This window comes from Mus musculus, chromosome 4 (genome assembly GCF_000001635.26).
Source record: "Mus musculus strain C57BL/6J chromosome 4, GRCm38.p6 C57BL/6J".
Classification (NCBI taxonomy): domain Eukaryota; kingdom Metazoa; phylum Chordata; class Mammalia; order Rodentia; family Muridae; genus Mus; species Mus musculus.
The window spans coordinates 115,451,679-115,479,538 of record NC_000070.6 but is presented as its reverse complement, the minus strand read 5'-3'; the positions used below and the strand labels follow the sequence as shown (position 1 = coordinate 115,479,538).

The 27,860-nt window shown below is 41.3% G+C and overlaps 1 protein-coding gene across 5 annotated transcripts; it reads right to left on the bottom strand.

Moving 5' to 3' along the window:
• Window positions 1-8,120: 8,120 nt before the first annotated feature.
• Window positions 8,121-27,048, bottom strand: Cyp4a30b (cytochrome P450, family 4, subfamily a, polypeptide 30b). 5 transcript variants are annotated; one of them, XM_006503222.2, is made up of 12 exons: window positions 26,738-27,048; window positions 25,072-25,204; window positions 24,512-24,556; window positions 22,812-22,939; window positions 21,688-21,812; window positions 21,172-21,332; window positions 20,655-20,761; window positions 20,379-20,569; window positions 20,145-20,278; window positions 18,161-18,225; window positions 17,965-18,041; window positions 8,121-8,645 (listed from the first exon to the last, which is right to left on the bottom strand). In XM_006503222.2, exons 1-12 carry the CDS (start codon window positions 26,933-26,935, stop codon window positions 8,477-8,479), a joined length of 1,533 nt encoding a protein of 510 aa, XP_006503285.1. In that variant the 5' UTR covers window positions 26,936-27,048; the 3' UTR covers window positions 8,121-8,476. The 5 variants fall into 5 exon arrangements, with proteins under 5 accessions (XP_006503285.1, NP_001093655.1, XP_006503280.1 ...); NM_001100185.1 differs by having other exon boundaries at window positions 8,477-8,645; window positions 21,172-21,326; window positions 26,738-26,935; XM_006503217.2 differs by lacking the exon at window positions 8,121-8,645 and having other exon boundaries at window positions 17,983-18,041; window positions 20,145-20,335; window positions 20,417-20,569.
• Between the last annotated feature and the right edge of the window lie 812 nt (window positions 27,049-27,860).

Below are 27,860 nucleotides of genomic sequence, written 5' to 3'. Positions count from 1 at the left end.
CCAGGTGCATCTGTTGGGCCATGCATTGGAATAGGATTGACAATAGACTGAAACCAGTTCCTCCGTTAGAGCTCTATCAGATACAAACACTTGATTTTGAAGGGTTATCTTCTTAAAATTTGTATCTTTAAACTTTATAATGTCAGGGTGTCGTACTCAGGATCACGGTGGATCAAACTAAGAAAAGTATATATCTTTACTTAAGTATTTAACTTGAGATCCACCCTGGCTACATTTGAGGGTGAGAACCAACTGTTTGGAAGCCTATATCCACATTAGTGTGTCTATAAGTGGAGCCAGACCACCTGGAAAGTTTAACAAGTGAGTGTGTTCCCTTCTACAAGAAGGTTAAATAAGAGGATATTATGATATTATGATTTGTATTTCCCACTAGCAGTCACGTTTTTATCCTTTAGTCTAACTTTAGGCAAGACTCAAGTAAAGAAATACATCAAACATGTTCTTTTTTAAAGTCTGGGTCAAACTCATAGGATCTGAGGGTGCTTTGTTGCCTCTTTATAAGAGAAAAGGATCATATTGGAACACCTCCAATGTTCCCTTTGTACCCGTCCCTGTCCCAAGAGCATCCTCTGGAACTCACTTTATCTTTTCTTTTCTCTCTCTCTTTCTTTCTTTCTTTCTTTCTTCCTTTCTTTCTTTCTTTCTTTCTTTCTTTCTCTCTCTCTCTCTCTCTCTCTCTCTCTCTTTATTTATTTATTTATTTATTTTATCTCATTAGTAACAATGGAAAGGAAGAAACCTTTTGGAACAGTTGCTCTTATTAATGGAGCCTTGAATCCTCTGTCTTACTTCCTCATTAGCAACTGTAAGGAAGGAGAGCCTTCTGACTATGTTCTTTTTTATTTTTAATACATATTTTATTTAATTTTTATTAGATATTTTCTTTATTTACATTTCAAATTTTATCCCCTTTCCTCATTTCCCCTTGGAGCCCCCCCCCCCATCTCATCCCCTCTCCCCCTGCTCACCAACCCACCCTCTCCTGCTTCCCTGTCCTGGCATTGGCCTACACTGGGGCATAGAGCCCTCACAAGACAAAGGGCCTCTCCTCTCATTGATGTCCCACAAGGCCATCCTCTGCTACTTATGCAGCTGGAGCCTTGAGTCCCTCCGTATGTACTCTTTGGCGGTTTAGTCCCTGGGAGCTCTGGGGGTACTGGTTGATTCATATTGCTGTTCCTCCTATGGGGCTGCAAACCCCTTCAACTCCTTGAGTTCTTCTTATCTATCTAACTCCATATGACCTTAATACCCTTTGACCTAGAAAGATTCTGCATTTTCCAGGTGAATCATAGTCTGTGTAGGACCTGTCATCCAAAACAAATAAAGACTGTAGCCATGAGCTTTTCTACCTGCCATCTTTGTTCCCAGAATAATAATTCTGAGACTTAATTATTTATGAATAACTATCTAGGCCACAAGCTTTGGCTTGTTCCCTGACTAGCTCATGACCCATCTCTTTATTCCAGTCTATTTCTGCCACATGGCTACTTACCTCTCTTCAGTTTCATGTGTCTCCTCCAAGCCCATGGTGAAATTTCCCTGCCTCTGACTATCTATCAGAGTTCCCATCTCTCTATTAGAACTCCCACCTTCTACTTTCTGCCTTTTGCTAAGGGCCATCAACTTTTAATTGACAGGGGATGCTTCCACACACTGCACAGGATTTTATCCTTACAAAAGACCACCAGTGTAGTATATATTGAGCCTAATGTGTCTGGGAAGCTTAAGGTAACTTCTAATAATTATATAAGCTAGGGAATATCTTGGCCTCTCTGTGTGTCAAGCTTCTCCTTTCTTCTTAAATGCTCTTTCTGATGCCCTCCCCTGCAAATTCATAATGTATCCATTCTTATTATGTCTCTCAATCTAGCTAGAAAGCAAACGTGATAGTTCACAAGGTGAATTTCCCATTTAAAGAGGAGCTAGAGAAAGTACCCAAGGAGCTAAAGAGATCTGCAACTCTGTAGGTGCAACATTATCAACTACCAGTATCCTGGAGCTCTTGACTCTAGCTGCATACATATCAAAAGATGGCCTAGTCGGCCATCACTGGAAAGAGAGGCCCACTGGACAGGCAAACTTTATATGCCCCAGTAGAGGGGAATGCCAGGGCCAAAAAAATGGGAATGGGTGGGTAGGGGAGAGGGGGGTGTGGGAAGCTTTTGGGATAGCATTGGAAATGTAATTGAGGAAAATATGTAATAAAAAAATTTAAAAAAAATAAAGAGGGCTACCAGTTGGGCTGCATAGCATAGGAGAGTCTCTGTGTAATTTACCACATGTAACTTATATTTAAATTCTTGCAGTATAGAGAATAGCAAACACAAAACACAAAAACATAAAAAGAAAACAAAGTTGGATGGAGATGGCCTTAGAATGCTCTTTTTCTTTAGCCTGTCTATATTATAGTAACCACAAAGTAAAAACATGTGTGGGAATCTTTTTGTGCACTGTGTAAAGGTTGTCTTCCTATTATTCAAATTTTTATTTCTGTACTGGCAGAGAGATGATTACTGTCTAGACTTTGGTATTGTTATTTTTAACGAATCATCATCTGCCTTAGTATTTTGTAAATATATATCCCCATCACCTTCTGATTAGTTTAAGAAAGATCTGATGACCAATGGCTGAGTCAGGAGAGGAAACACAGGATGTCTGGGCAGAGATGGGCTCAGTGGGAAGAATCAGGCACAAGAGGATTGAGCAAGTAGACACAGAGGTGGATGGGAGTGAACATGAGCAGAGAGGTAGACCAGGTCACTTGCTGGGATGTTGGAAGAATTAGTCAGGTTAGAACAGCTGGGGGGGGGGGGCAAGGGTAGCCCAAGTTGGAGGCCTAAGCATTTAAAATATATAAGAGTCTCTGTGCCTATATATAGATAATGACTCCATGAAAGTCAAAAATAGCAGCAGCAACAACAACAATAACAACAACAAAATTAAGAGCATCCAGGGAGCAAAATACAAGACAGAAAAGTGTGGAGCAAAGAAATCTTGCTGTGTGTTTGTGTGTATGTGTGTCTACATTCTATCTCAGAGAGAAGAGGCCTGAAAATTTAGATAGAACAAGCATCAAGACCCATGGAACCTGCAACAATCTCCAGCCTCCCACCCAAGCAGGCTGATTCCATCTCATCTGCCACATTTGTCCCCACTGGCAGAATCCAGTCTGGCAACTGGCATCCTATCTTTTGGTACCTTGGGATCTCTGTTCTTTTCCAAGACAGCCTGCTGCAAATTCACATGCAGTTTCCTGGGTCTAGCTATCTCAAATATGTCAGTGCCCCCTGGTGGCTGGTCAGTGTTGGAGACACACCCAAGTCTCCTAACTCAAGTAGCTCAGCTAGTTAACAGCAATGTTGGAAAAATTTGAGTCAGTCTACCAAACATAGCTACCATTCCAACCTTAAAATACTTCATATCCAAAATACATTATTCACCTTGTGAATTATTAATGTTAGATAATCTGTGTGATATATAATATTGCTCTTTGCATTCTTTTTTATTGAACACTAGGACCAGAAGCATACTGAATTGTTGTAGAACAGTTTCCCTCTTACATTATACTACACATTTAAACATGCTTAAATGTGTTTGTGTTTATTGCTATGTAATTGGAACATAATTATAATCACTTGGCTTGAAAATCATTATGCTAGTTTAGATGGAAAAACGTAGTCATTTTTATGTGAACTGCTGTGAACCTTTTAAGAATTCCTAAAGCTGGAGCCAGAGAAAAAACCAAGTGGCTGAAGGGGACTGAAGCCCCATAGAAGGAACATCAATATGAACTAAGCAGTACCCTCAGAGCTCCTTGGAACTATACCACCAATCAAAGAAAACACATGGTGGAACTAGTAGCTCTAGCTCTATTTGTAGCAGAAGATGGCCTAGTTGGTCATCAATGGGAGGAGAGGCTCTTGGTCCTGTGAAGGTTCTATGCCCCAGTATAGGAGAATGCCAGGACCAGGAATGGGAGTTGGTGGGTTGGGAAGCAGGGGGAGGGGAAGAGGGGATAGGGGATTTTCGGAGGGGATACTAGGAAAGGGAGTAACATTTGAAACGTAAATAAAGAAAGTATCTAGTTAAAAAGAAAAGAAAGAAGACTGAACGATGTGAAGAAAGCCAGTAAGTATCACCCTTCCATGGCCTCTGCATCAGCTCCTGCCTCCAGGTTCCTGCCTTTTCTGAGTTCCTGTCCTGGCTTCCTTCAATGATGGACAGTGCTGTGGAAGTGTAAGTTAAATAAACTCTTTCTTAAACCCCCAAAAAAGAACTGACATTTGTTTTTTTAAAAAATGTTTATTGTTGGCAAGATTTTGCTGAAAGGACCCTGATATAGCTGTCTCGAGTGAGGCTATGCCAGTGCCTGGCTAATACAGAAGTGGATGCTCACAGCCATCTATTGATAGAATTCAGGGCCCCCAATGGAGGAGCTAGAGAAAGTACCCAAGGAGCTGAAAGGTTCTGCAACCCTATAGGTGGGACAACAATATGAACTAACCAGTACCCCTGGAGCTCATGTCTCTAGCTGCATATGTAGCAGAAGATGACCTAGTCGGCCATCATTGGGAAGAGAGGACCCTTGGTCTTGCAAACTTTATATGCTCCAGTACAGGGGAACGTAGGGCCAAGAAGTGGGAGTGAGTGGGTAGGGGAGCAGGGCAGGGGGAGGGCATAGGGGACTTTTGGGATAGCATTTGAAACGCAAATAAAGAAAATATCTAAATAAATAAATAAATAAATAAAATATTTATTGTGCAAATGGAATATAACAATTCATCTTTAATCCCAACCTTATCTTCTGTGTTAATTTTTCTATCTTCTGTACTTTACCTTTTTAATAACATAATATTTTTATTGATTATGTAGATATTTCACATAATGCATTCAATCAAATTCAGTTTTCAGCCTTCTCAAGTTCACCTCAGAACACTTGTGACCATCCCCTCCCCAAAGTCCAAATCACAAAACTGAACCACTAAAATATTCAAAACAAATACAACTAAGTTAAGATCTGAAAAGCCCCTTTCCTTCACCAGTCCACCAACCAACCCTCAAGGGTCAGAGAAGTAGGAAATAATTCCAGGCAGGTGAGCATCATTTCTCATCAAGTCATGGTTAGTTCCCTGGTATGGCAAATTTACCCAGTAGCTGGCTTAACAAAACTGTTTTGGAACTTCCTGTATCTTAACAAAAACTAAGAAATACATTTGGAATACCCATAGAGGTCACTAAGTTAGTAAGGTGCCATGGGAGAATTTCAAGGAAAGAGAGAAAGCAGGGGTATAAAGGATTTAAGGGGAAGGGTTAATGGAGCAAGAAGGGTTAAATTTCAGTGGAATGGAAGGACAGAAAAGGAGAGGATACAGGAAGAAATAAATAATAATTAAAACATTTCAAAAAGGTTATATGGATCTCTCTACTACTGTAGAACACACACATACACACACATCTATAGGAAAAGTCACAATGGAATTACCCTATTGTAGGCATAAATTTTTGCAACCTACCTTTAATAAGGGTTCAATCTCTCCTCTAGCCCACCAGCCAGCAGAGGTAGTGGAAGAGAAAGTTATTAGGATATGGGGGAAGTGGACCTGTTTAGCAATAGTTCCTTGTGGGTGAGCTCGATCTTCTTTGGCAGCAGTTCAGTCCCATAGCAAACACCAAATACAATTCAGCAGCTGCAGCTCAGTTCTCTAAACAGGCAGACACCAGGCATGAAGCATCGACTAGAGTTTAGTCCTTTCAACAAGCAGTCACCAGGCAGCTGTAGCTCATTTCTGAAGAAATGGCCAGGCTCACTAATCAGCCTAAGGCAAGGCTTAAGAAGCAGCAAGCTGCAGCAGGAACCTCATGAGCAATTTTTGGGCAGGTTTTCCTCAATGGCAGCATTAATACAAGTTGAGCTCAACAACGGTATGCAAATTGAACCAATACATGGCTGTCTTTAGTGAAGAATAGTGATGTGGAGCAAAGCAAACCAATGCTCAGTGCTTGTCTCCCCTTGTCTGGGGGGTCATATTTATACTCCTTCATCATGGGTCCTTTCATGTGTTTTCTGTATCAAAACATCATTTCACCTGTGTCTGCTTCAGGAAAACATTCTTTCCCATGTCTGCCCTAGCAAGACATCCTTTCACCTCTGTGCCCCAGCAAAACATCATTTGATATAACCAACTTTCCAAAGAAACTAGAAGTTTCCACATCACCCAATAGTGGAAGAACAATACTCCCACCAAATACTACTGTTTAGCAAATAAAAATCCCAGAGCCAAGATAGCTTACCTCTTTTGCATTTGTTGGCCAGTGAGGTCCCAGACACCCTGAAACATTGCATTACCTTCTATAACTTGATGGTAAGACCCTAAAGTTGAAGATATCACATACTTGAGTCCCAAAACATGGATATTTCAAGCTGGTATTCATCCTAAAGCATTGTTCTTTCTGGCTAGCCTTCAGTGCTAGAAAGTTCTATACATGGAACTGGAGGATAAAAGTAATAGACAGTCTTAACTAGATGTGAGTCTTGTGAGCTACAATAACGACTGGTCTGGTGAGATACCCACTGGTTCATTAGTGGCAGAAGTATAATGGGAGTAACCAACCTATTTATGTTTAAATTTAAGTTCAGCTCCATAATATAAAACCCATGTCTGTCACTATTGTTGTTGTTTGAATAAAGAATTTATGATTATAAAAGATTATTAGAGAACTACCTATTATTACTCTGTTAACTAGGCATCATATTAAAATGACTCCTAATGAGTTATTGTTCAACCTGTAGATTAACACATCTTTCAGTGCTTAGCAATGAAGCTTCTATTTGCAGTAGATGACAATTAACACAAAGACCCACAACACTCAAGATGCAGCGAATAAGAGGGTGCAGAATGCTTTGCTCTAAATGGGACATCTCTATGATATATTCCCTTCTTCCATGTCTCTGAGGAGGTGAGGAGGAAAGACTGTAAGATGCAGAGATGCTGGAGATGATGTCATCTGAACACAACGGGACAGGTGCACATATGAATTTAATGACAGGACAGTATGCACAAGTCCTGCTTAAGCTCAAGTCAGACGAAATCCTACCATGAAAAGTGGAGGTAGACATGAAGTCCCATCCCTAGCTGAGGAGCTATTGACAATTGATAGCTTCTGGGAAGTGAGTGTGTTGCCTATGATAAATTGACCAGGCTCCACGGACAGACCACACACCCAAGAATATATAGATAACACAAATTGGACTTGGTAGGCAAAAAAGCAAAAAGCCACAAGTTTGCTGGGTAGGGAAGGTGGGATGAATTTGGGAGGATTTAATGGAGGAGGTGGAAATGAACATTGTGTGGAATTACCAAAGAGCTGAAAAAACTCATTTCAATTGCTAAAATATAACCTAAGTTAAGTAAGAGAAAAAGTAAGAAGAAAAAGAAAAGAAAATCACGGAGGATCTTTTTCAGATAGGTGTTCACTGGCTCTCTAATCTCAATAGAAAACTTCTGTAGTGACAGTTTTGAGTAGCTGGAGGTAAGTGAGTGGGGAGGAGGGGTAGATTACTACTGCCTTGCACATCTGCTGAAATGCCAGTTACTGCAGTGGAATGTTAGTGCCCCTCAGTTGTGATTTGGAGATGAAAAGATCACAAGCAAAGAAATTGCAACAGAATTCAGAGAAAGCTACTGGAACTGAAAAGAAACTTTAAGAAGTTTTTGATGTAATCACATCTTATAACATCAGTTGTATTTTCTAATATCAGCTAGTATTACTAGAAAAATACAATAAGACTGTAAAATATTTGTTTTAAAAATGAAAAGAAAATTGGTAATGGAAAATGAATTTATTTAGAGTTAGGTCAAAAAAAGATAAATGCTACTGGTTTCCCTCCAACCTTTTTTTTTTATAGAAAATTTTATAGAAAAAAAATAAAGCAACCCCAAGAAATCTGCATATGTTAATTTAACCACAAAATAAGCTATCAGAACTGTGTGGAATCACCCTTGTGAGTCAAGTTCTTCTAATGGCTGGCACTAAGAATATCAGCCTTGTTTTACTACCAGTGTAGGATTTCTAGGAACATTTTAATTCCTTTGGGTCCATTGATTTAATAGTCTGAAAATCACAAGGAGGGATACAGGTGTCTCCCTTTAGTATCTATGCATCCATGGGGGCAAAGGTTATAATCGGCGAATATCCTGGAGGTTCAGGGGTTATGAGGCCAGTCAGAGAGACAGCCCAGTGGAAGATAGACACACACAAGCTGGGAAGGAATCTAGAGGAGAGTTAGAGAAAGAAGAACAAGAGAGAATGGGCAGGAGATATTACAGGTAGCATAGGAGAAGCAGGACAGAGAGAAGCAAAATAAGTATAGACGAGTGGGGAACAAAAGCAGGCGACAAGCAGAAAGTTCTTCCAGCAGCAGGCTTCTGGAGATGTTCTTTTCCCACCACTGTTATTTTAGCTTCTTGGTGTGTAGATAGATTCCATTCTTAGACTTTAGCACAATTTTTGATACAAGGATTGGGACCCTGGTGGGATCTGGCAGCAGCTCAAATCGGAGCAGGGTCAGGGCCACAGCCACCTTCAGCTCATTCATGGTGAACTGTTTCCCGATACAGTTTCTAGGACAGACAGACACAGTAAAGAGAGATTTGGCCTCAGACCTGTTCTTAGTTCATCAAACATTGTCCAATAAGCCTCATCAAGAGTGAGGCATAGGGTCCTTCTTCATGGTCCCAGCCTAATCATTTTCCAAATAGGTCTTACACTCACACTGATCCCTTATCTTGGTTCATGGACTCCTGATTTTTGACAAAGCCTCTCACTCTTCCAGGACCAGCTCTGACCCTAGCTCTGCTCTCAGACACATGGGATGTCATTTGAATTGTGTCAGCACTGTTGGGCATAGAGTCCTAGAACATGAGTCTTTTAATGACTTTATGGTTAGCTAACTCCCACCACTAACCATTCTGGATCTCCAGCCTGGATTGCCCTATTCCAGACACTATAAGAAGGGGAGGGTCCCATTCCTGGGAATTATTATCTATATATAAAAAATACAAATGATTTCTGGATGAAAGTTAAATATTAGTGAAGAGGTACAAACAACATCTTGGTGATCTTCATTCAGAGAAAATCTTCCCTTTAGTCTTTCAAACTACCAGCATCTGTAGCCATGTAGCCTTACTCCAGAAACGTATTTTCCTGACATCCAGTGATTGCCTTATATTTTTTTAATTTAATACTTTTATTTTTTAAAGTTGTTTAAGACGAGATGCTTAGGGCTGGAGAGATGGCTCAGTGGTTAAGAGTGCCGACTGCTCTTCTGAAGGTCATGAGTTCAAATCCCAGCAACCACATGATGGCTCACAACCATCCATAGTGAGATCTGATGCCCTCTTGTGCTATTCTGAAGACAGCTACAGTGTACTTACATATAATAAATAAACAAATTTTAAAAAAAGATGAGATTCCTAGCCCTGGATAAACTTTATCCTAAACATTCCTTCCAGTGAAGCACCATGCATCTAACCTACTCCATGGATGCTGATTCAGCTTCAGAGTTACTGTATCAAAAGAACATACTTTGTACCCATCAATTATGAGGTTTGGCCAGGATGAGTCCTGTAGACTGTGGATTTTCACAGCCGCCCTTAGCTCACTCAGCAGTTTGCCAGTGTACCTGCCTGCACCATGTAGAGGGATGTCCTCAGAAACAGTTTAATGTGTTCATTCCTGTTTGCCACCATTTTGCTAGGCAGACCAAGCCTGTTTGCTAAATCCCATCCCTTATGTTTCTAACAGGAAAATTATATACAAGTTGCCAAAATTTTTGTAATCAATGAAATTTTGGTGAAACTAAAAGCCACAAATATGTGAGATGATTGTCACTAGTGTCCAGTCTACCATGATCTGTGAACTTTTACAGATATGACTTTAGCAGAAGGACCAGCAAAGTATCTGGATTTTCAATATATTGAAATATAGCATATTACCTAACATGTTAAATACATATATTTTATATGTATTATATATGTGTGTGTGTGTGCACTCATAAGTTCATTACAGTACACAGCTGTTGAATTAATTGAAAAGATATGGTGGGATATAATGAGAACTTGGAAAAAAGAGTCCTACCATTCAAGACTTCTGACAATTGAAAAGAATGCTTCAAGGTTGATTTACATGAAAGTCTGAAAATGTGACATTCAAAAATTGGAGAAATAAGAAAATATACTAATTTTTAATATAGATTTTTCAGTGGCCACTGAGAAGTGGGTTAAAATCTCTAAACTGATCTTGGGCATGATCTCTGCAGAGGATCACAAGGTCCCCAGAGGACTCTCCACGCTGCAGGCACCCTAGCATGCCCAGGATCTTGAGATCACTGATGAGTGGAATGCAACATCTGTTCCAAAAAGCCCAGAGGGTCTTGTGCTAGCAGCAACAGGGTCAAAGGACAAAGGCAGGCCCTAGTACACCCAGAATCTTGGAATCACTGAGACTAGTCTACGAAGGAGAGCATTTGGGCAGCAGAAGCAGCAGAGCTTCTTGGGCAGGGTTCCTTCGGGCTTTCTTCCTCATCCAGGAGACAGAGCTGAGACCAAACCCCTGGGCAGCTTCCCTGCCAGAGGAGAGTCAGACTCCAGGAAGGGCTCTGACCCCAGGACTCAGGAGGTGGATCTGAGCTCCAGACTTCTGTGCACCTTCCCTGCAAGAGCAGAGCTTGCCTGCAGAGAGTGCTCTGACCACTCGGACTCCTTAAAGAGTTTGACTCCCAGGAGTACTGACAGAGGCTAAAGAATCACAGGAGATACAAGCTTCAGCCAGAGACAGCTAGAACATCTAACACAAAGAGATAAACAGATGTCGAAAGGCAAATGAAAGAATCTTACTAGCAGAAACCAAGACCACTGGGCATCAACAGAACCCAGTACACCCACCACAGCGAGTCCTGGATACCTCAACACAACTGAAAAGCAAGATTCGGATTTAAAATCATATCTCATGATGCTGGTAGAGGATTTTAAGAAGGACATTAATAACTCACTTAAGGAAATACAGGAGAACCCTGATAAACAGGTAGAAGTCCTTAAAGATTAAACACAAAAAATCCCTTAAAGAATTACAGGAAAACACAACCAAACAGGTGATGGAATTGAACAAAACCATCCAAGGTCTAAAAATGGAAGTAGAAACAATAAAGAAAACCCAAAGGGAGACAACTCTGGAGATAGAAACCCTAGGAAAGAAATCAGGAACCACAGATTTGAGCATCAGCAACAGAATGCAAGAGATGGAAGAGAGAATCTCAGGTGCAGAAGATTCCATAGAGAACATGGGCACAAAAATCAAAGAAAATGCAAAATGCAAAAAGATCCTAACTCAAAACATCCAGGAAATCCAGGACACAATGAGAAGACCAAACCTATAAGAGTAGAGTAGGATGAATATTTTCAACTTAAAGGGCCAGCAAATATCTTCAACAAAATTATAGAAGAAAACTTGCCTAACCTAAAAAAAAAGAGATGACTATGAGTATACAAGGAGCCAGCAGAACTCCAAATAGACTGGACAAGGAAAGAAATTCCTCCTGACACATAATAATCAGAAAAACAAATGCACTAAATAAAGATAGACTATTAAAAGCAGTAAGGGAAAAAGTTCAAATAGCATAGAAAGGCACACCTATTAGAATTATACCAGACTTCTCACCAGAGACTATGAAAGCCAGAAGATCCTGGACAGATGTTATACCATCCCTAAGAGAACACAAATGCCAGCCCAGGGTACTATACCCAGCAAAACTCTCAATTACCATAGATGGAGAAACCAAATTATTCCATGACAAAACCAAATTCACAAAATATCTTTCCACGAATCCAGCCCTTCAGAGGATAATAATGGGAAAACCCCAAAACAAGGATGGAAATTATGCCCTATAAAAAGCAAGAAAGTAACCCTTCAACAAACCTAAAAGAAGACAGTCACAAGAACAGAATCCCAACTCTAACAAGAAAAATAACAGGAAGTAACAATTACTTTTTCTTAATATCTCTTAATATCAATGGACTCAATTCCCCAATAAAAAGACAAAGAATAACAGACTGGCTACATAAACAGGACCCAACTTTTTGCTGCTTACAGGAAACCCATCTCAGGGAAAAAGACAGACACTACCTCAGCGTAGTGAAAATTGGCAAACAATTTTCCAAGCAAATGGTCCAAAGAAACAAGCTAGAGTAGCCATTCTAATATTGAATAAAATCGTGTTACAACTTAAAGTTATCAAAAATGACAAAGAGGGGCACTTCATACTCACAAAAGGTAAAATCTTCAAGATGATAGGGGACTAATATCCAATATATATAAAGAACTCAAGAAGCTGGACTTCAGAAAACCAAATAACCCCATTAAAAATGGTGCACAGAGCTAAACAAAGAATTCTCATTTGAGGAATATTGAATGGCTGAGAAGCACCTAAAATATTTTCAACATCCTTAATCATCAGGGAAATGCAAATCAAAACAACCCTGAGATTACACCTCAAATGAGTCAGAATGGCTAAGATCAAAAATTCATGTGATAGCACATGCTGGCGAGGATGTGGAGAAAGAGGAACACTCCTCTATTGCTGGTAGGATTGCAAGCTTGTACAACCACTCTGGAAATCAGTCTGGCGGTTCCTCAGAAAATTGGACATAGTACTACCAGAGGATCCAACAATACCTCTCCTGGGCATATATCCAGAAGATATTCCAACTGGTAATAAGAACACATGCTCCACTATGTTCATAGCTGCCTTATTTATAATTGCCAGAAGCTGGAAAGAACCCAGATATCCCTCAAAAGAAGAATGGATACAGAAAATGTCGTACATTTACACAATGGAGTACTACTCAGCTATTAAAAACAATGAATGTATGAAATTCCTAGGCAAACGGATGGATCAGGAGGGTATCATCCTGAGTGAGGTAACCCACTCACAAAAGAACTCACATGATAGACACTCAATGATAAGTGGATTTTAGCCCAGGAGCTCTCAACTCTGAATATCTATGCTCCAAATGCAAGGGCATCCACATTCGTTAAAGAAACTTTCGGAAAGCTCAAAGCACATATTGCACCTCACACAATAATAGTGGGAGACTTCAACACCCCACTCTCATCAATGGACAGATCCTGGAAACAGAAGAACAGACCATTGAATCAAAGAGAAGTTATGAAAGAAATGGATTTAACAGACATCTACAGAACATTTTATCCTAAAATAAAGGATATGGCTTTTCTCAGAACCTCATGGCACCTTCTACAAAATAGACCATATAATTGGTCACAAAGAAGGCCTCAACAGATACAAAAATATTGAAATTATCCCATGCATCCTATCAGATCACCACAGACTAAGGTTGATCTTCAATAACAACATAAATAATAGAAAGCCAACATTCACGTGGAAGTTGAACAACACTCTACTCAATGATACCTTAGTCAAGGAAGAAATAAAGAAAGAAATTAAAGACTTTTTAGAGTTTAATGAAAATGAAGCCATAATATACCCACACTTATGGGACACAATGAAAGCAGTCCTAAGAGGAAAACTCATCGCTCTGAGTGCCTCCAAAATGAAACTAGAGAGAGCATACACTAGCAGCTTGACAGCACACCTAAAAGCTCTAGAACAAAGGGAAGCCAATTCACCCAAGAGAAGTAGAGGTCAGGGAATAGTCAAACTCAGGGCTGAAATCAACCAAGTGGAAACAAAAAGAACTATTCAAAGAATCAACCAAACCAGGAGCTGGTTCTTTGAGAAAATCAACAAGAGAGATAAACCCTTAGCCAGACTCACTAGAGGGCACAGGGACAGTATCCTAATTAACAAAATCAGAACTGAAAAGGGAAACGTAACAACAGAATATGAGTAAATCCAAAACATCATCAGATCTTACTACAAAAGGCTATACTCAACAAAACTGGAAAACCTGGATGAAATGGACAATTTTCTAGACAGATACCAGCTACCAAAGTTAAATCAGGATCAGATTAATGATCTAACCAGTTCCATATCCCCTAAAGAAATAGAAGCAGCCATTAATAGTCTCCCAACCAAAAAAAAAAGCCCAGGATCAGATGGGTTTAGTACAGACTTCTATCAGACCTTCAAAGAAGACCTAATTCCAATTCTCCTCAAACTATTTCACAAAATAGAAACAGAAGGTACTCTACCCAATTCATTCTATGAATCCACAATTACTCTGGTACCTAAACTACATAAAGACCCAACAAAGATAGAGAACTTCAGACTAATTTCCCTTATGAATATTGATGCAAAAATACTCAATAAAATCCTTGCTAACTGAATCCAAGAACACATCAAAATGATCATCCATCATGATTAAGTAGGCTTTATTCCAGAGATGCAGGGATAATATATGGAAATCCATCAACATAATCCACTATATAAACAAACTCAAAGACAAACATCACATGATCATCTCTTTAGATGCTGAGAAAGCATTTGACTAAATCCAACACCCATTCATGATAAAAGCTTGGAAAGATCAGGAATTCAAGGCCCATACCTAAACACAATAAAAGCAATATATAGACAACCAGTAGCCAACATCAATGTAAATGTAGAGAAGTTGGAAGCAATCTCAATAAAATCAAGGACTAGGCAAGGTTGCCCATTTTCACACTACTTATTCTATATAGTACTCGAAGTCCTAGCCAGAGCAATTAGACAACAAATGGAGGTCAAGGGGATACAAATTGGAAAGGAAGAAGTCAAAATATCACTATTTGCAGATGATATGATAGTATATAAAAGTGATCATAAAATTCTACCAGAGAACTCCTAAATCTGATAAACAGCTTCAGTGAAGTAGCTGGATATAAAATTAACTCAAACAAATCAGTGGCCTTTCTCTACACAAAGGATAAACAGTCTGAGAAAGAAATTAGGGAAACAACACCCTTCACAATGGTCACAAATAGTATGAAATACCTTGGTGTGTCTCTAACTAAGGAAGTGAAAGATCTGTATGTTAAGAACTTCAAGTCTCTGAAAAAAGAAATCAAAGAAGATCTCAGAAGATGGAAAGATCTCCCATGCTCATGGATTGGCAGGATCAATATAGTAAAATAGCTATCTTGCTGAAAGCAAACTACAGATTCAATGCAATCCCCATCAACATTCCAACTCAATTCTTCAATGAATTAGAAAGGGCAATTTGCAAATTCATCTGGAATAACAAAAATCCTAGGATAGCAAAAACTCTTCTCAAGGATAAAAGAACCTCTGGTGGAATCACCATGCCTGCCCTCAAGCTGTACTACAGAGCAATAGTGATAAAAACTGCATGGTACTAGTACAGTGACAGACAGGTAGATCAATGTGTCAGAGACCATCCCGTGTGAAATTGAGCCCTTCACAATCTCCCTAACAGGCCAAGTGGCCTCATGCTAGGAGCTGGTTATAACTCCCTCCTCTCTATTACCTTCCTGGCACCTGAAGCTGTAAAAGCTGAATTATAGTCCCCTCCTCCCTATCTCTTCCTGAACTCCCATGCTACTCAAGGACATGAGTTAAGTCTGAGCCCAGCTTGACACCCAAGGCTGTCAAGGAGGATCTATGTTCCATAGATAAAATGCAGAGTGCCCGCTGCCTGGCGCCTGACTTTGGCCCCCATGTTAGCAGATGCCCGCTTCTTTGTTCTTTGTAAAATTCCCCCTCGACCTCTCCCCTACTCCCCGCAATGTATGCTTTAAAAACAAGGCACCTCAGCCTAATAAACGAGACCTTGATAGGTACAATCTACTTGGTCTCCTGCCTCTCCTACCCTTCCTTTCATTTCCTTCCAGGTTTGCGGTCCCCCTTGCACCCACAAATAACTGAATCCCATGGTACAGGATATCAATGGAATAGAATTGAAGACCCAGAAATGAACCCACACTCCTATGGTCACTTGATCTTTGACAAGGGAGTTAAAACCATCTAGTGGAAAAAAGACAGCATTTTCAACAATAGTGCTGGCACACCTGGCAGTTATCATGTAGAAGAATGCGAATTGATCCATACTTATCTCCTTGTACTAAGCTCAAGTCAAAGTGGATCAATGAATTCCACATAAAACCAGAGACTTTGAAATTTATAGAGGAGAAAGAGGGGAAAAGCCTCAAAGATTTGAGCATGGGGGCGAGAGGGAGGCGGGAGTTCTTGAACAAAACACCAATGGCTTATGCTGTAAGATCAAGAATTAGCAAATGGGACATCATGATATTGCAAAGCTTCTGTAAGGCAAAAGACACTGTCAATAAGACAAAAAGGCCACCAACAGATTGGGAAAGGATCTTTACCAATCCTAAATCAGATAGGGGACTAATAGCCAATATATATAAAGAACTTAAGAAGATGAACTCCAGAAAATCAAATAACTCTATTAAAAAATGGGGTACAGAGCTAAAGAAAGAATCTCAACTGAGGAATACTGAATGGTTGAGAAGCACCTGAAAAAAAGTTCAACATCCTTAATCATCAGGGAAATGAAAATCAAAATACCCTGAGATTCCACCTCACACCAGTCAGAATGGCTAGGATCAAAAATTCAGGTGACATCAGATGCTGGAGAAGATGTGGAGAAAGAGGGATACTCCTCCATTGTTGGTGGGATTGCAAGCTCGTACAACCACTCTGGAAATCACTCTGGTGGTTCCTCAGAAATTTAGACATAGTACTACCAGAGGAACTAGCAATTCATCTCCTGGGCATATACCCAGAAGATGTTCCAACTTGTAATAACGGTGCATGCTCCATTATGTTCATAGCAACCTTATTTATAATAGTCAGAAGCTGGAAGGAACCCAGATGTCCCTCAACAGAAGAATGGATATAGAAATGTGGTACATTTACACAATGAAGTACTACCCAGCAATGTAAAACAATGAATTCATGAAATTCTTAGGCAAGTGGTTGCATCTGGTGGATATCATCCTGAGTGAGGTAACCCAATCACAAAAGAACACACATGGTATGCACTCACTGATAATCGGATAAGCCCAGAAACTTAGAATATCCAAGATACAATTTGCAAAACACATGAAACTCAAGAACAAGGAAGACCAAAGTGTGGATACTTAGCTCTTTCCTAGAATGGGGAACAAAATACCCATGGAAGGAGTTTACAGAGGCAAAGTACAGAGCTGAGAGGGAAGGAAATACCATCCTGAGACTGCCCCACCCAGGGATCCATCCCATATACATTCACCAAACCCAGACACTATTGCATATGCTACAAAGATTTTGCTGACAGGACCCTGATATAGCTCTCTCTTGTGAGGCTATGCCAATGCCTAGCAAGTACAGAAATGGATGCTCACAGTCATCTATTGGATGGAACACAGGGCCCCTAATGAGGAAGCTAGGGAAAGTACTCAAGGAGCTAACGTGGTCTGCAAACCTATAGGAGGAACAACAATATGAACTAACTAACAATATGAAGTAATCCCCCTCCCCCCAGAGCTGTGTCTCTAGTTGCATATGTAGCAGAGGATGGCCTACTCGGCCATCAATGGGAGGAGAGGTCCTTGTTATTGTGAAGATCATATGCCCCAGTACAGGGGAATCCCAGAGCCAGGAAGTGGGAGTGGGTGAGTTGGGGAGCAGGGGGGGGAGGGTATAGGGGTCTTTGAGGATAACATTTGAAACGTAAATGGAAAAAATATCTAATAAAATGCCTTAAAAAAGAAAAAAATTCTCCAAGCTGTGTATTAAAATGCCTTCTTTCTTTTTGGAACAAACAGAATATCTCATTTAAACACACAAGCCTACAGTCATGTAGATAGGCATCAGAGAGCATTCAGTGATCAGATATATCAAATACTGACATATGCTGGTCATGTCCCCTAACTCATTCTCTTTACCTTGTTCCTGCTCTTTACCTTGTTCCTGCTGAGAAGGGTAGGAAGGCATGTGTTTGCCGGGGGGCACCTGGTGCAAATCTAGATGGGTCAAACACCTGCAGAGAGTGCATAAGGACCAGGATGGATGAGAGTCAAGCCTGTTCCCAATACATAAAGGGGCAGAATTCCTAGATTAGAAAGTGGGAGACCTCTTTTCTTCCCAAGGTTTTCATACCTCTGCGTTTGGCCTCAGTCTTGGGTTATGGTGAAGGCCATAAAAGGAGAGAGTAACCAAGAAACCTGTTGGGGGCAGAAAGGACATAAATGGGAGGGTGATTAAGTCAAAGATGTAGGGGCAGTAAGGGACACACATACACAAATGGTCTGCATTTTGAGTCATCATTGAGCAAATTGATCTTATTGGGGGTGGAGAGCTGAGTAAAGAATCCACTAGAAAATGGCAATGACACACTAATTACGAATCAAGAGTGTCTTGCTTATGATAAGCTTATAAAAGTCTTCCATCTGTTTCGGTGACTATACATTAGCTCACATAACACTCACAAGACCCCTGCCCAGCCAAGGAAGATATTATTTTATATTCATTTTCAGAGCCTCAATGAAACTAGTTATCTTTCTTATGTTCAAACAGCTTGGATGTGTCAGAGGTGAGATCATACCTAGCCGTGAGTTAATTCATTTGTGTTTCCCTACCAGAGCAGGAAACTCAGATCTTATCATTCCTACCTCTCTTCTTCCATCAAATTAGAGGTTTTGGAGGGACTGGGATATACTTAACACACAGCATGGAGTTATCTTATCTCTCTCATTTGCATTCACTCACAGACAAAATTTCTTCTCCACAAGTGCTTGTCTCAGTCCTTTTCAGCTCACATTTTTTTTTGTTTATTTTTTTGGGGGGGGGGTGTTTTTGTTTGTTTGGTTTGACAGGGTTTCTCTATGTAGCTCTGGCTGTTTTGGAACTCACTCTGTAGACCAGGCTGGCCTCGAACTCTGAAATCTGCCTGCCTCTGCCTCCCAAGTACTGGGATTACAGGTGTGGGCCACCACCGCCTGGCACCTTTTTTAAAATTTTTTATTTATTTTATTATTTAAATATTTTTATTACGTATTTTCCTCAATTACATTTCCAATGCTATCCCCAAAGTCCCCCATACCCTACCCCCCACTCCATTACCCACCCATTCCCACTTTTTGGCCCTGGTGTTCCCCTGTACTGGGGCATATAAAGTTTGCATGTCCAATGTGCCTGTCTTTCCAGTGATGGCTGACTAGGCCATCTTTTGATACATATGCAGCTAGAGACAAGAGCGCTGGGGTACTGGTTAGTTCATAATGTTGTTGCACCTACAGGGTTGCAGATCTCTTTAGCTCCTTGGATACTTTCTCTAGCTCCTCCATTGGGGGCCCTGTGATCCATCCAATAGCTGACTGTGAGCATCTACTTAGGTGTTTGCTGGGCCCCAGCCTAGTCTCACAAGAGATAGCTATATCAGGGTCCTTTCAGCAAACTCTTGCTAGTGTATGCAATGGTGTCAGCGTTTGGAGGCTGATTATGAAGAACCCAGATGCCCCTCAACAGAGGAATGGATACAAAAAATGTGGTACATTTACACAATGGAGTACTACTCAGCTATTAAAAGGACTGAATTTATGAAATTCCTAGGCAAATGGTTGTACCTGGAGGGCATCATCCTGAGTGAGGTAACACAATCACAAAAGAACTCAAATGATATGTACTAACTGATAAGTGGATATTAGCTCAGAAACTTAGAATACCCAAGATACAAGATACAATTTGCAAAACATATGAAACTGAAGAAGAACGAAGACCAAGGGTGGACACTTTGCTCCTTCTTAGAATTGGGAACAGTCACCCATGGAAGGAGTTACAGAGACAAAGTTTGGAGCTGAGACAAAAGGATGGACCATCTAGAGACTGCCATATCCAGGGATCCATCGCATTTTTTATTTTTTAAGTCATGGAAATTTCCTGTCTGAGAATGACCTTTAAGTAGAGGGTAGCATTTATTTCTCAAAATATTACTAAAGAAAGTATTATTAGTATCAGTGATTTTATAGCATTATTTCAACTTCAAAGGAAGATCCAACATCCTGAGAAATGAGAGAGATTTAGTGATGTTGAGAACAACAGAAACACATGAGTGCTTGGGTGAGGGGGGCTGGAAAGCTCATACCTTTGGGTAAGGAGCACCCATCTGGGAAGGTGACAGGTGAGCTGAGCTCTCTGCTCGCACCTGGTATTGGTGGATAGAGCCTCAGGGCCTCCTTGATGCACATGGTTGTGTAGGGCATCTGGTCCAGGTGGTTCCTGAAATGAAGTCCATATGGAAGAGTCACAGGAACTGGGAAGACCAGAAGGCCTCTCCTGTAAGAAGACAAGGGTCTTTTTCATCCTGAGTTGTTCTCACAAGGTGACAGAGGTTCCATTACCCAGTATACTCTTCACCTCCTCTCTGCATCTCTGTTGGTGTTCAGGGTGGGTGGCCAGAGCATAGAAAATCCAGGAGATTCCACTGGCTGTGGTGTTATGACCCTCAAACATGAATGTGTCCATCTCTGCACGCACGTCCTCATCAGACAAGCTCTTCCCATCCTCTGTCTGGATGAAGGCATAGCTGAGAGAGCAGAGTTTTCCCCTTCTCTTGTGTGTCTGGATCATCTCTCAGTCCTCTATGTCTACTTACTTGAGCAAACAAGAGGATGTCCAAGAAATCCAAGCGCTTCTTCTTCCTGAACTTCTCTAGCTCTGCCTCATTCTGCAGCTGAGCCTTCCTCATACGGATCACTCTTTCTGTTCAAGGACAAAAGGCACCAGACAAGGATAAGGTAAATCTTAGTGCCATGAAAATATTGTTGACTCTAGAATCTTTGGGTCTACCAGAGTCCAGAATACACCTAAGCATGAGTATTAGGATCAGGATTAAAAGCCTAGTGCCATATTATGTACGCCATGTCTCTATTCAGATTCACAGCCCACAGAAACCACAGTTAACATGGGCCCATGGGTCTCATACAGCATTACCAGTGTAATGATATGAGTATTCCCTGGAAAGCACTTCATGCTAATCCAATAGCTCCCAAATTATACTAAAGTAACAGGACCTACAGAAGGGCCTGGTGGACTGAGCCTGAGAGACACGATCATATATTTGGGATGAGCATTATAAAGGAAGAGAGACTGGAGCTGTGAAAAGACAGAACCTGTGTGTTTATGAGCAATCTGACAGGCATGATAGAATGAGCGGCCATTGGAGGACAGACTGTAGATGGTATTATTCTGATGAAAGCCATTCCGCACTCTCAAGTAAATCAGGTGTGTCAGATCTTCAACAGCCTTAATGTAGGATTTGGAATTTCTGCAGCTAAAAGGCACAAAATATTGGTGACTGTGATTCACAGACATAGTAAGTTATCTGTAGATATTCCCTCATTTTCTGACTGAGTTACATAACTGAGGTACACCATACTTCTGTCTTAGAACAAGTTTGAACCTTAGCTTTTAAAGATGGGTGAACACCCAGGCTTCTGCACTTGCTATGGTTCTAATGTGTTCTTCGTCTGGATTGCATCTAATTGAAGTTTAATAAGGCCAGAGCTAGGTCAGAACCTTGCTTTTTGGTGGCTATAAGCATCTGACATGCCCTATACCCTGCCTTCAAGTAATTTCACAATGATTGATGACATCATGAATCCTGTAGCTCAATAGTTGTTACTCACTCCTCCAACTGGACACTACCCTGGTAACTGAAGGCACACTTCATCATTGTCTCCATGGTCATCAAGGATATGTCTTGATAGATCTCCAGAGGGCAATCTTGGTCCACAAGCTGCTCCCATTTGTCCTGTAGTAAGAATGGAGAATTACCTGATTTTATACTGAGTACTCATAGTAAAAAGACTGTCTTTCTCTGAGTCTACAGTTGATGTGATCAGACTCTTCCACTTTGGAGATCAGGAAACAAGAGCATGAAGGAAGTTTTATAATCTGATATCCGTTTATCACAAAACTTTGACAAAATTGAATATGTCTTTTCATGATGTCAGATCATGTTTTTTCACTTTTTAAAAAAATAATTATGACTTTTCAGTTGATGAAAAAGACCTGGGTCACCCTTTAGTTTTCTGATGGATATACTAGAGTCATAGACTCAGAAGAAATACAATATGAAAAAAATGTGGAAATGGAAGAAAGCCTGCTGGCATCCACGAATATGCCTCATCAGAATGATCACAGATTTAAATTTTTTCTTCACTTATCAAAACTGTACTAGGCACTGAAAAGTCACAAATAAGAGTCCAGTGGATGATGATGGTGCAGCATGTTTAGGTATGAAGATGTTGACCTTGAGTCAATCACAATGTCCAGTACAAAGCTTGATTTTGTGACATCCTTAGACATCCCTTCTTACAATGAAGCTAACATTGCTCAGGTCACCATGGAACTTATAGCCATGCTATCTGCTGGGATTCCACTGTGACAAAGACTTTGCTTATAATCACTGTGGTGCTCTTTGCCTTGGAAAATGAATCCAGCATGGCTTGATGCTGCTTATGGTGGCCTCTCTGTTTATCCACCTTGGGGGAAACTCACTAATGCAGTAACAGCATGGGTGTTATTCCATGTGACAGTATGTATTAGGTATGGCTTGGATAATGTTTGAGTGTTGCTTCATATGCACCTTGAGGGAGGAAGGATAGAAGGGAGAGAAGCAGAAGATGAAATGGCACAGAAGAGAGGGGGTGATAGCTAGCTAGTTATCTAGATGATTAATGGATAGATAGATAGACAGGCAGGCAAATAAATGATGAATGGATTGACAGACAGATAGGCATATACTCACTAGCATCACATGGACAGAATCCACCATGATTCCCACATAAGGCTTAAGGATATCATAGTGGAAGGCTGGAGTTAACATTCGCCGATGCTGGAACCATTTCTTCCCATTTAACAGGAGCAAACCGTAGCCTGGGCCAGAGATATAAACACATATTTGTTGAAGAAAGACAGACCCAGAGACCCTTTGGATGATTTTGAAGGAACTATGGTTTGAAATTTGCAAAACAACTCTGAGGAAGGCAGAATTTCTTAGACAACAGAATAAACGATTCAGTGTATTTCAGAAATGGAAATATTACAGCTAGGCTGGTATGATTGCTGTGGTTATGACAGCTGTGAGATGAGGGTTGAAAAAAAGAAGTCATGAAGAGCAGAAGTAGCAGTTGGAAGTTCAGAGGAATGACATGCCAAAAGCTGAGGTTCAGGGAGGCTCAGCATTAGGTAGGAGTGAGAGTCCGGCTGCAAGAATGGGTAGGGAGAACGTGTAGAGAACATATCCAGAGGTGAGACAAGGATCCTAGATGAGGGACAGGTCCACCCACTCATCTCCAAAATTTTTAACCCAGAATTGCTCCTGTCTAAAAAATACATGGGCAAAGAGTAGAGCAGAGACTGAAGGAAAGACCATCCAGAGACTGCACCCCCTGGGGATCCATCCCATATGCAGACACCAAACCCAGACACTTTTGCTGGTGCCAAGAAGTGCTTGCTGACAGGAGCCTAATATAGCTGTCTCCTGATAGGCTCTGCCAGAGCCTGACCAATACAGATGTGGATGCTTGCAGCCAACCATCAGACTGGGCACAGGGACCCCAATGGAGGAGTTAGGGCAGGGGCTGGAGGAGGTGAAGGTGTTTGAAAACCCATAAGAAGAACAACAATATCAACCAACCAGACCCCTTAGAGTACCCAGGGACTAAACCACCAATGAAAGTGGACCCATGGCTCCACCTTCATATGTAGCAGAGGATGGCCTTATCTGGCATGAATGGAAGGGTAGGCCCTTAGTCCTGTGAAGGCTTGATGCCTCAGTGTAGGGGAATGCTAGGGCAGTGAGATGGGAGTGGGTGGGTGTGAGGGGGAGCACCACCATCGAAGAAGGGAGAGGAGGGATGGGATAGGGGGGTTGTGGAGGGGAAACTGGGAAAGGTGATAACATTTAAAATGTAAATAAATAAAATATCTAATAAAAACAAACAAAATAAAACACACACACACACACACACACACACACACACAGAGAGAGAGAGAGAGAGAGAGAGTGAGTCATGAAGAGCAGAAGTAGCAGTTGGAATATCAGAGGAATGACATGCCAAAAACTGAGGTTCAGGCAGGCTCAACATTAGGTAGGAGTGAGAGTCTGGCTAGAAGCATATCTCTAGCTGCATATGTAGCAGAAGATGGCCTAGTCAGCCATTACTGGGAAGAGAGACCCCTTGGTATTGCAAACTTTATGTGCCCCAGTACAGGGGAATGCCAGGGCCGAGAAGTGGGAGTGGGTGGGTAGGGGAGCAGGGCAGGGGGTAGAGTATAGGGAACTTTCAGGATAGCATTTGAAATGTATATAAAGAAAATATCTAATAAAAAAAGGCAAAAAACCGAGATCATAACATAGGTCACAACTGTTACCCTATGATCCAGAGGCCACAGTTGGGGAAGCTAAGTGGGTAGTGTTCACAGTCCCAGTTTAAGCATACATACCAATCCAGGGAGCAAAGAAACTGTAGGAGCGTACAACTTTTGGATCTGCAAGAGAAGAAAGGTATGAACAGCTTCCTGGAGATCAAGGAAAATAGCCCAAATAAGCTGTTTTCCAGACTGTGGCCTGCCATAAAGCCTTCATGACTTTCAGTGGCCATTTTATACCCCTGCCTGTTTTCCTTTTTTATTACAGTTCTCACAGTTGGACTTAAAAGACAGGTTCCATTGTACCAGCCACTAAGTGTTTCAGTTACTTTGATGTTCACTAAGAAACACAAGTCATGTCTTCAAAGCCAAAGAGTAAGAAAACCTTGATGTTTCTTCTGTAGTTAGTTGTGGCTTCGTAATTCTAGGACCCCAGAACATCAACATTTAGGGCTCTAAAAGCTAAGTCTTTGTGCACATGTGGGTCATATGTGGATTATACCAAGGAGAATGAGTAGTAGTGCTTAAAAATGGATGGATGAAGTGCTATTGTGTTCTAGAATGTCACAGACCCAGGTTGTGAACTCTGATTGTGAAGCCTCTCTACTGAAGCTACAATGGTGTCACAATCTCACCTGATCGCCCCAGTATCACCTTCATGTAGTCAGGGTCATAGATCACGACACGTGCATGGTTCCCCCAGAGCCACCGTACATAGGTGGATGGGAATTTTTCTACACATAAAAGTATCTGCTGGAGGTCCTGGTCCTTTGGGAATATACACAAAAAGAGAAGTACTGTTTAAAATAACCATGCAGCTTCAAAAAGCCGTCTTTGCATTGTTCGCGGGTTGTGCTCTGAGCTCACTGCAGCCACCTTTGCAGCCCACCGCCTTTTCCATTGTGGACTCCAGCAGCTTTGTACCCAGAGTCCTTGAACTCGACTAACTGCTCACTCACAGCATCGGACCACCGGTGTACCCCACTATGTCAGACGCGGCAGTGGACAATAGCTCCGAGTTCACCACCAAGGACTTGAAGAAGAAGTTGTGGAGGAGGCAGAGAATGGAAGAGATTCACTTGCCAGTGGGAACACTCAAAATGAGGAAAATGTGGAGCAGGAGGCTGACAATGAGGTAGATGAAGAAGAGGAAGAGGTGGGGAGGACGAGGAGGAGGAGGAAGATGACGGTGACGAAGACGATGGAGATGAAGAGGAGGAAGCGGAGGCTCCTATGGGCAAGCGGGTAGCTGAGGATGATGAGGACAATGACGTTGACATCAAGAAGCAGAAGACTGACGAGGATGACTAGACAGCAAAAGGAAAAGCTAACCTTACCCACCGTGACCTATTCATCCTCCATTTCCCATCTCAGAATTTAAATGTGGCCACCTTCGAGTAGAGAAGCAGGTCCCACCCGCCCACAGCAGGCAGTGCCACCCACAGATTACGTGTGCTCCCCACCACCCCTCCAAAACCACAAAAGGAATTGGCATCATGAGAGGAAAAAAAGAACCAGAACTTCCCAGGTCCTGCTTTTCTTTCTTTTTCTTTTTTTCTTTTTCTTTTTCTTTTTCTTTTTCTTTTTCTTTTTCTTTTTCTTTTTCTTTTTCTCTTTCTCTTTCTCTTTCTCTTTCTCTTTCTCTTTCTCTTTCTCTTTCTCTTTCTTTTTCTTTTTTCTTTTTCTTTTTCCCTTTTTATTAGATATTTTCTTTATTTTCATTTCAAATGTTATCCTGGTTTCCCATCCAAAATCCCCCTACCCGCACCCCTGCTCACCAACCCAACCACTCCGGCTTCCTGGCCCTGGCATTCCCCTACACTGGGGCATAGAGCCTTCACAGGACCAAGGGCCTCTCCTCCCATTGATGCCAGCATTGATGCCAGATAAGGCATCCTCTGCTACATATGCAGCTGGAGCCATGAGTCCCACCATGTGTGCTCTTTGGTTGGTGGTCTAGTCCCTGGGAGCTCTGGGGGTACTGGGTACTCTAGTGCTCCCATTAGTCTTCCCATCAAGGAACTAACTCCCTATCACTTGCATGTTGGATTGTACCTCCAAGTTATCACTTCTAGAAATTACCTTAGACTCCAGAAAATAGATCTACTTGTGTCCTGTACTTGACATCATCCCTCTACAAAAAAGGCAGGCCCTATATTTTTATGCCTTGGCATATTTGAGATATGTGTATTGACAAGAGATAAGCCCCCAGCAAGAAATTGTACACTTATCCCTGAGCGGTTAAACTGAGTAGTCCTCAGAGATCACATGGTCATCATATAACAGGTTGTGTCTTCTTACCTTTAGGGTGTTCCCAAAAAGCCATTGGGGGGGGGGTGCGGGTGGGAACTGCTGGAGGGACTTGATGAGCCATTGCCTGTGCAGGTAGTATTGGGCTGATTTTAACAGCAGCAGCAGTAGGCCAAGCAAAGAGACCACTTGGAGGAGTCCAAAGATACCAAACACATTTGTGATATGGCTGAGCTCAAAGATACTCATAATAAAATGTCCTGCAGATCACCGACTGTTGCTGTTGCTTCAGTACCCACATTTAAGTATGGCATAGTCTGTCCTACCTTCCCGTGGGAGGGGAAAAGAAGAGAATTTGCTTCGGGGTTCAGAGGTGAATGATTAACCAGAAAGATCTACTTTGGCAGAGAGTGAATTCAAAGCTGTTAGATTTGATCACAGGGCTCATCAGATCATATTTTCCTATAGTTATGAGCAGGTACCTTGCAGCAAATGTCTGTGTATGTGTGAGCTCTCTCTGTGTGTTTCTAGGCTTCAGAAATGAAATGGTCAGCTTCTAGTGATGAGACATTTCTCTTTATTCATGATAGCTTGGTCCTCATAGCTGATATGGGGATTTCTGCTAAGGTGTGTATGCTGCCCAATCAGTACACTTTAAAGTGTCTGTGTCCATATCTCCCTGTATCTTCTAAGTTGCACAGTAACCAGGTTCATTCCTTACCACCCCATAGTTCAATATTTGCTTTTCTTCTTCCTCTCAACAGCTTTTATTATTTACTTATTTATTTATTGGTTATATGTATAACCATGGGTGTGTGTATGGATAGGCATGCTCATGTGAGTGTTGGTACCCAGGGAGGTCAACAATATTGCTGAGCTAGCTCTGGAGCTAGCGTTATGGGTCCTCTTTAAGAGCAGTAAGACTCTTAACTACAAAGCCATCTTACCATCTCCCCAGATGGACATTATTTTATTTTTTACTTTTCTGGGTGTTTTCAAAATCCTCTCATTCTTTTTGGACTCACCACAACTCTCTGTGTGAAAAAAAATCTTGTGTCTGTCTTGCTGCTCTCTGTCATGTCTGAGACCTCGTAAAACTTTAGCAGCTGATATTAGGAATACTCATGTGTATAATACTAGATTACTAGGGTGTCTCTGAAGATGATGGGACCTT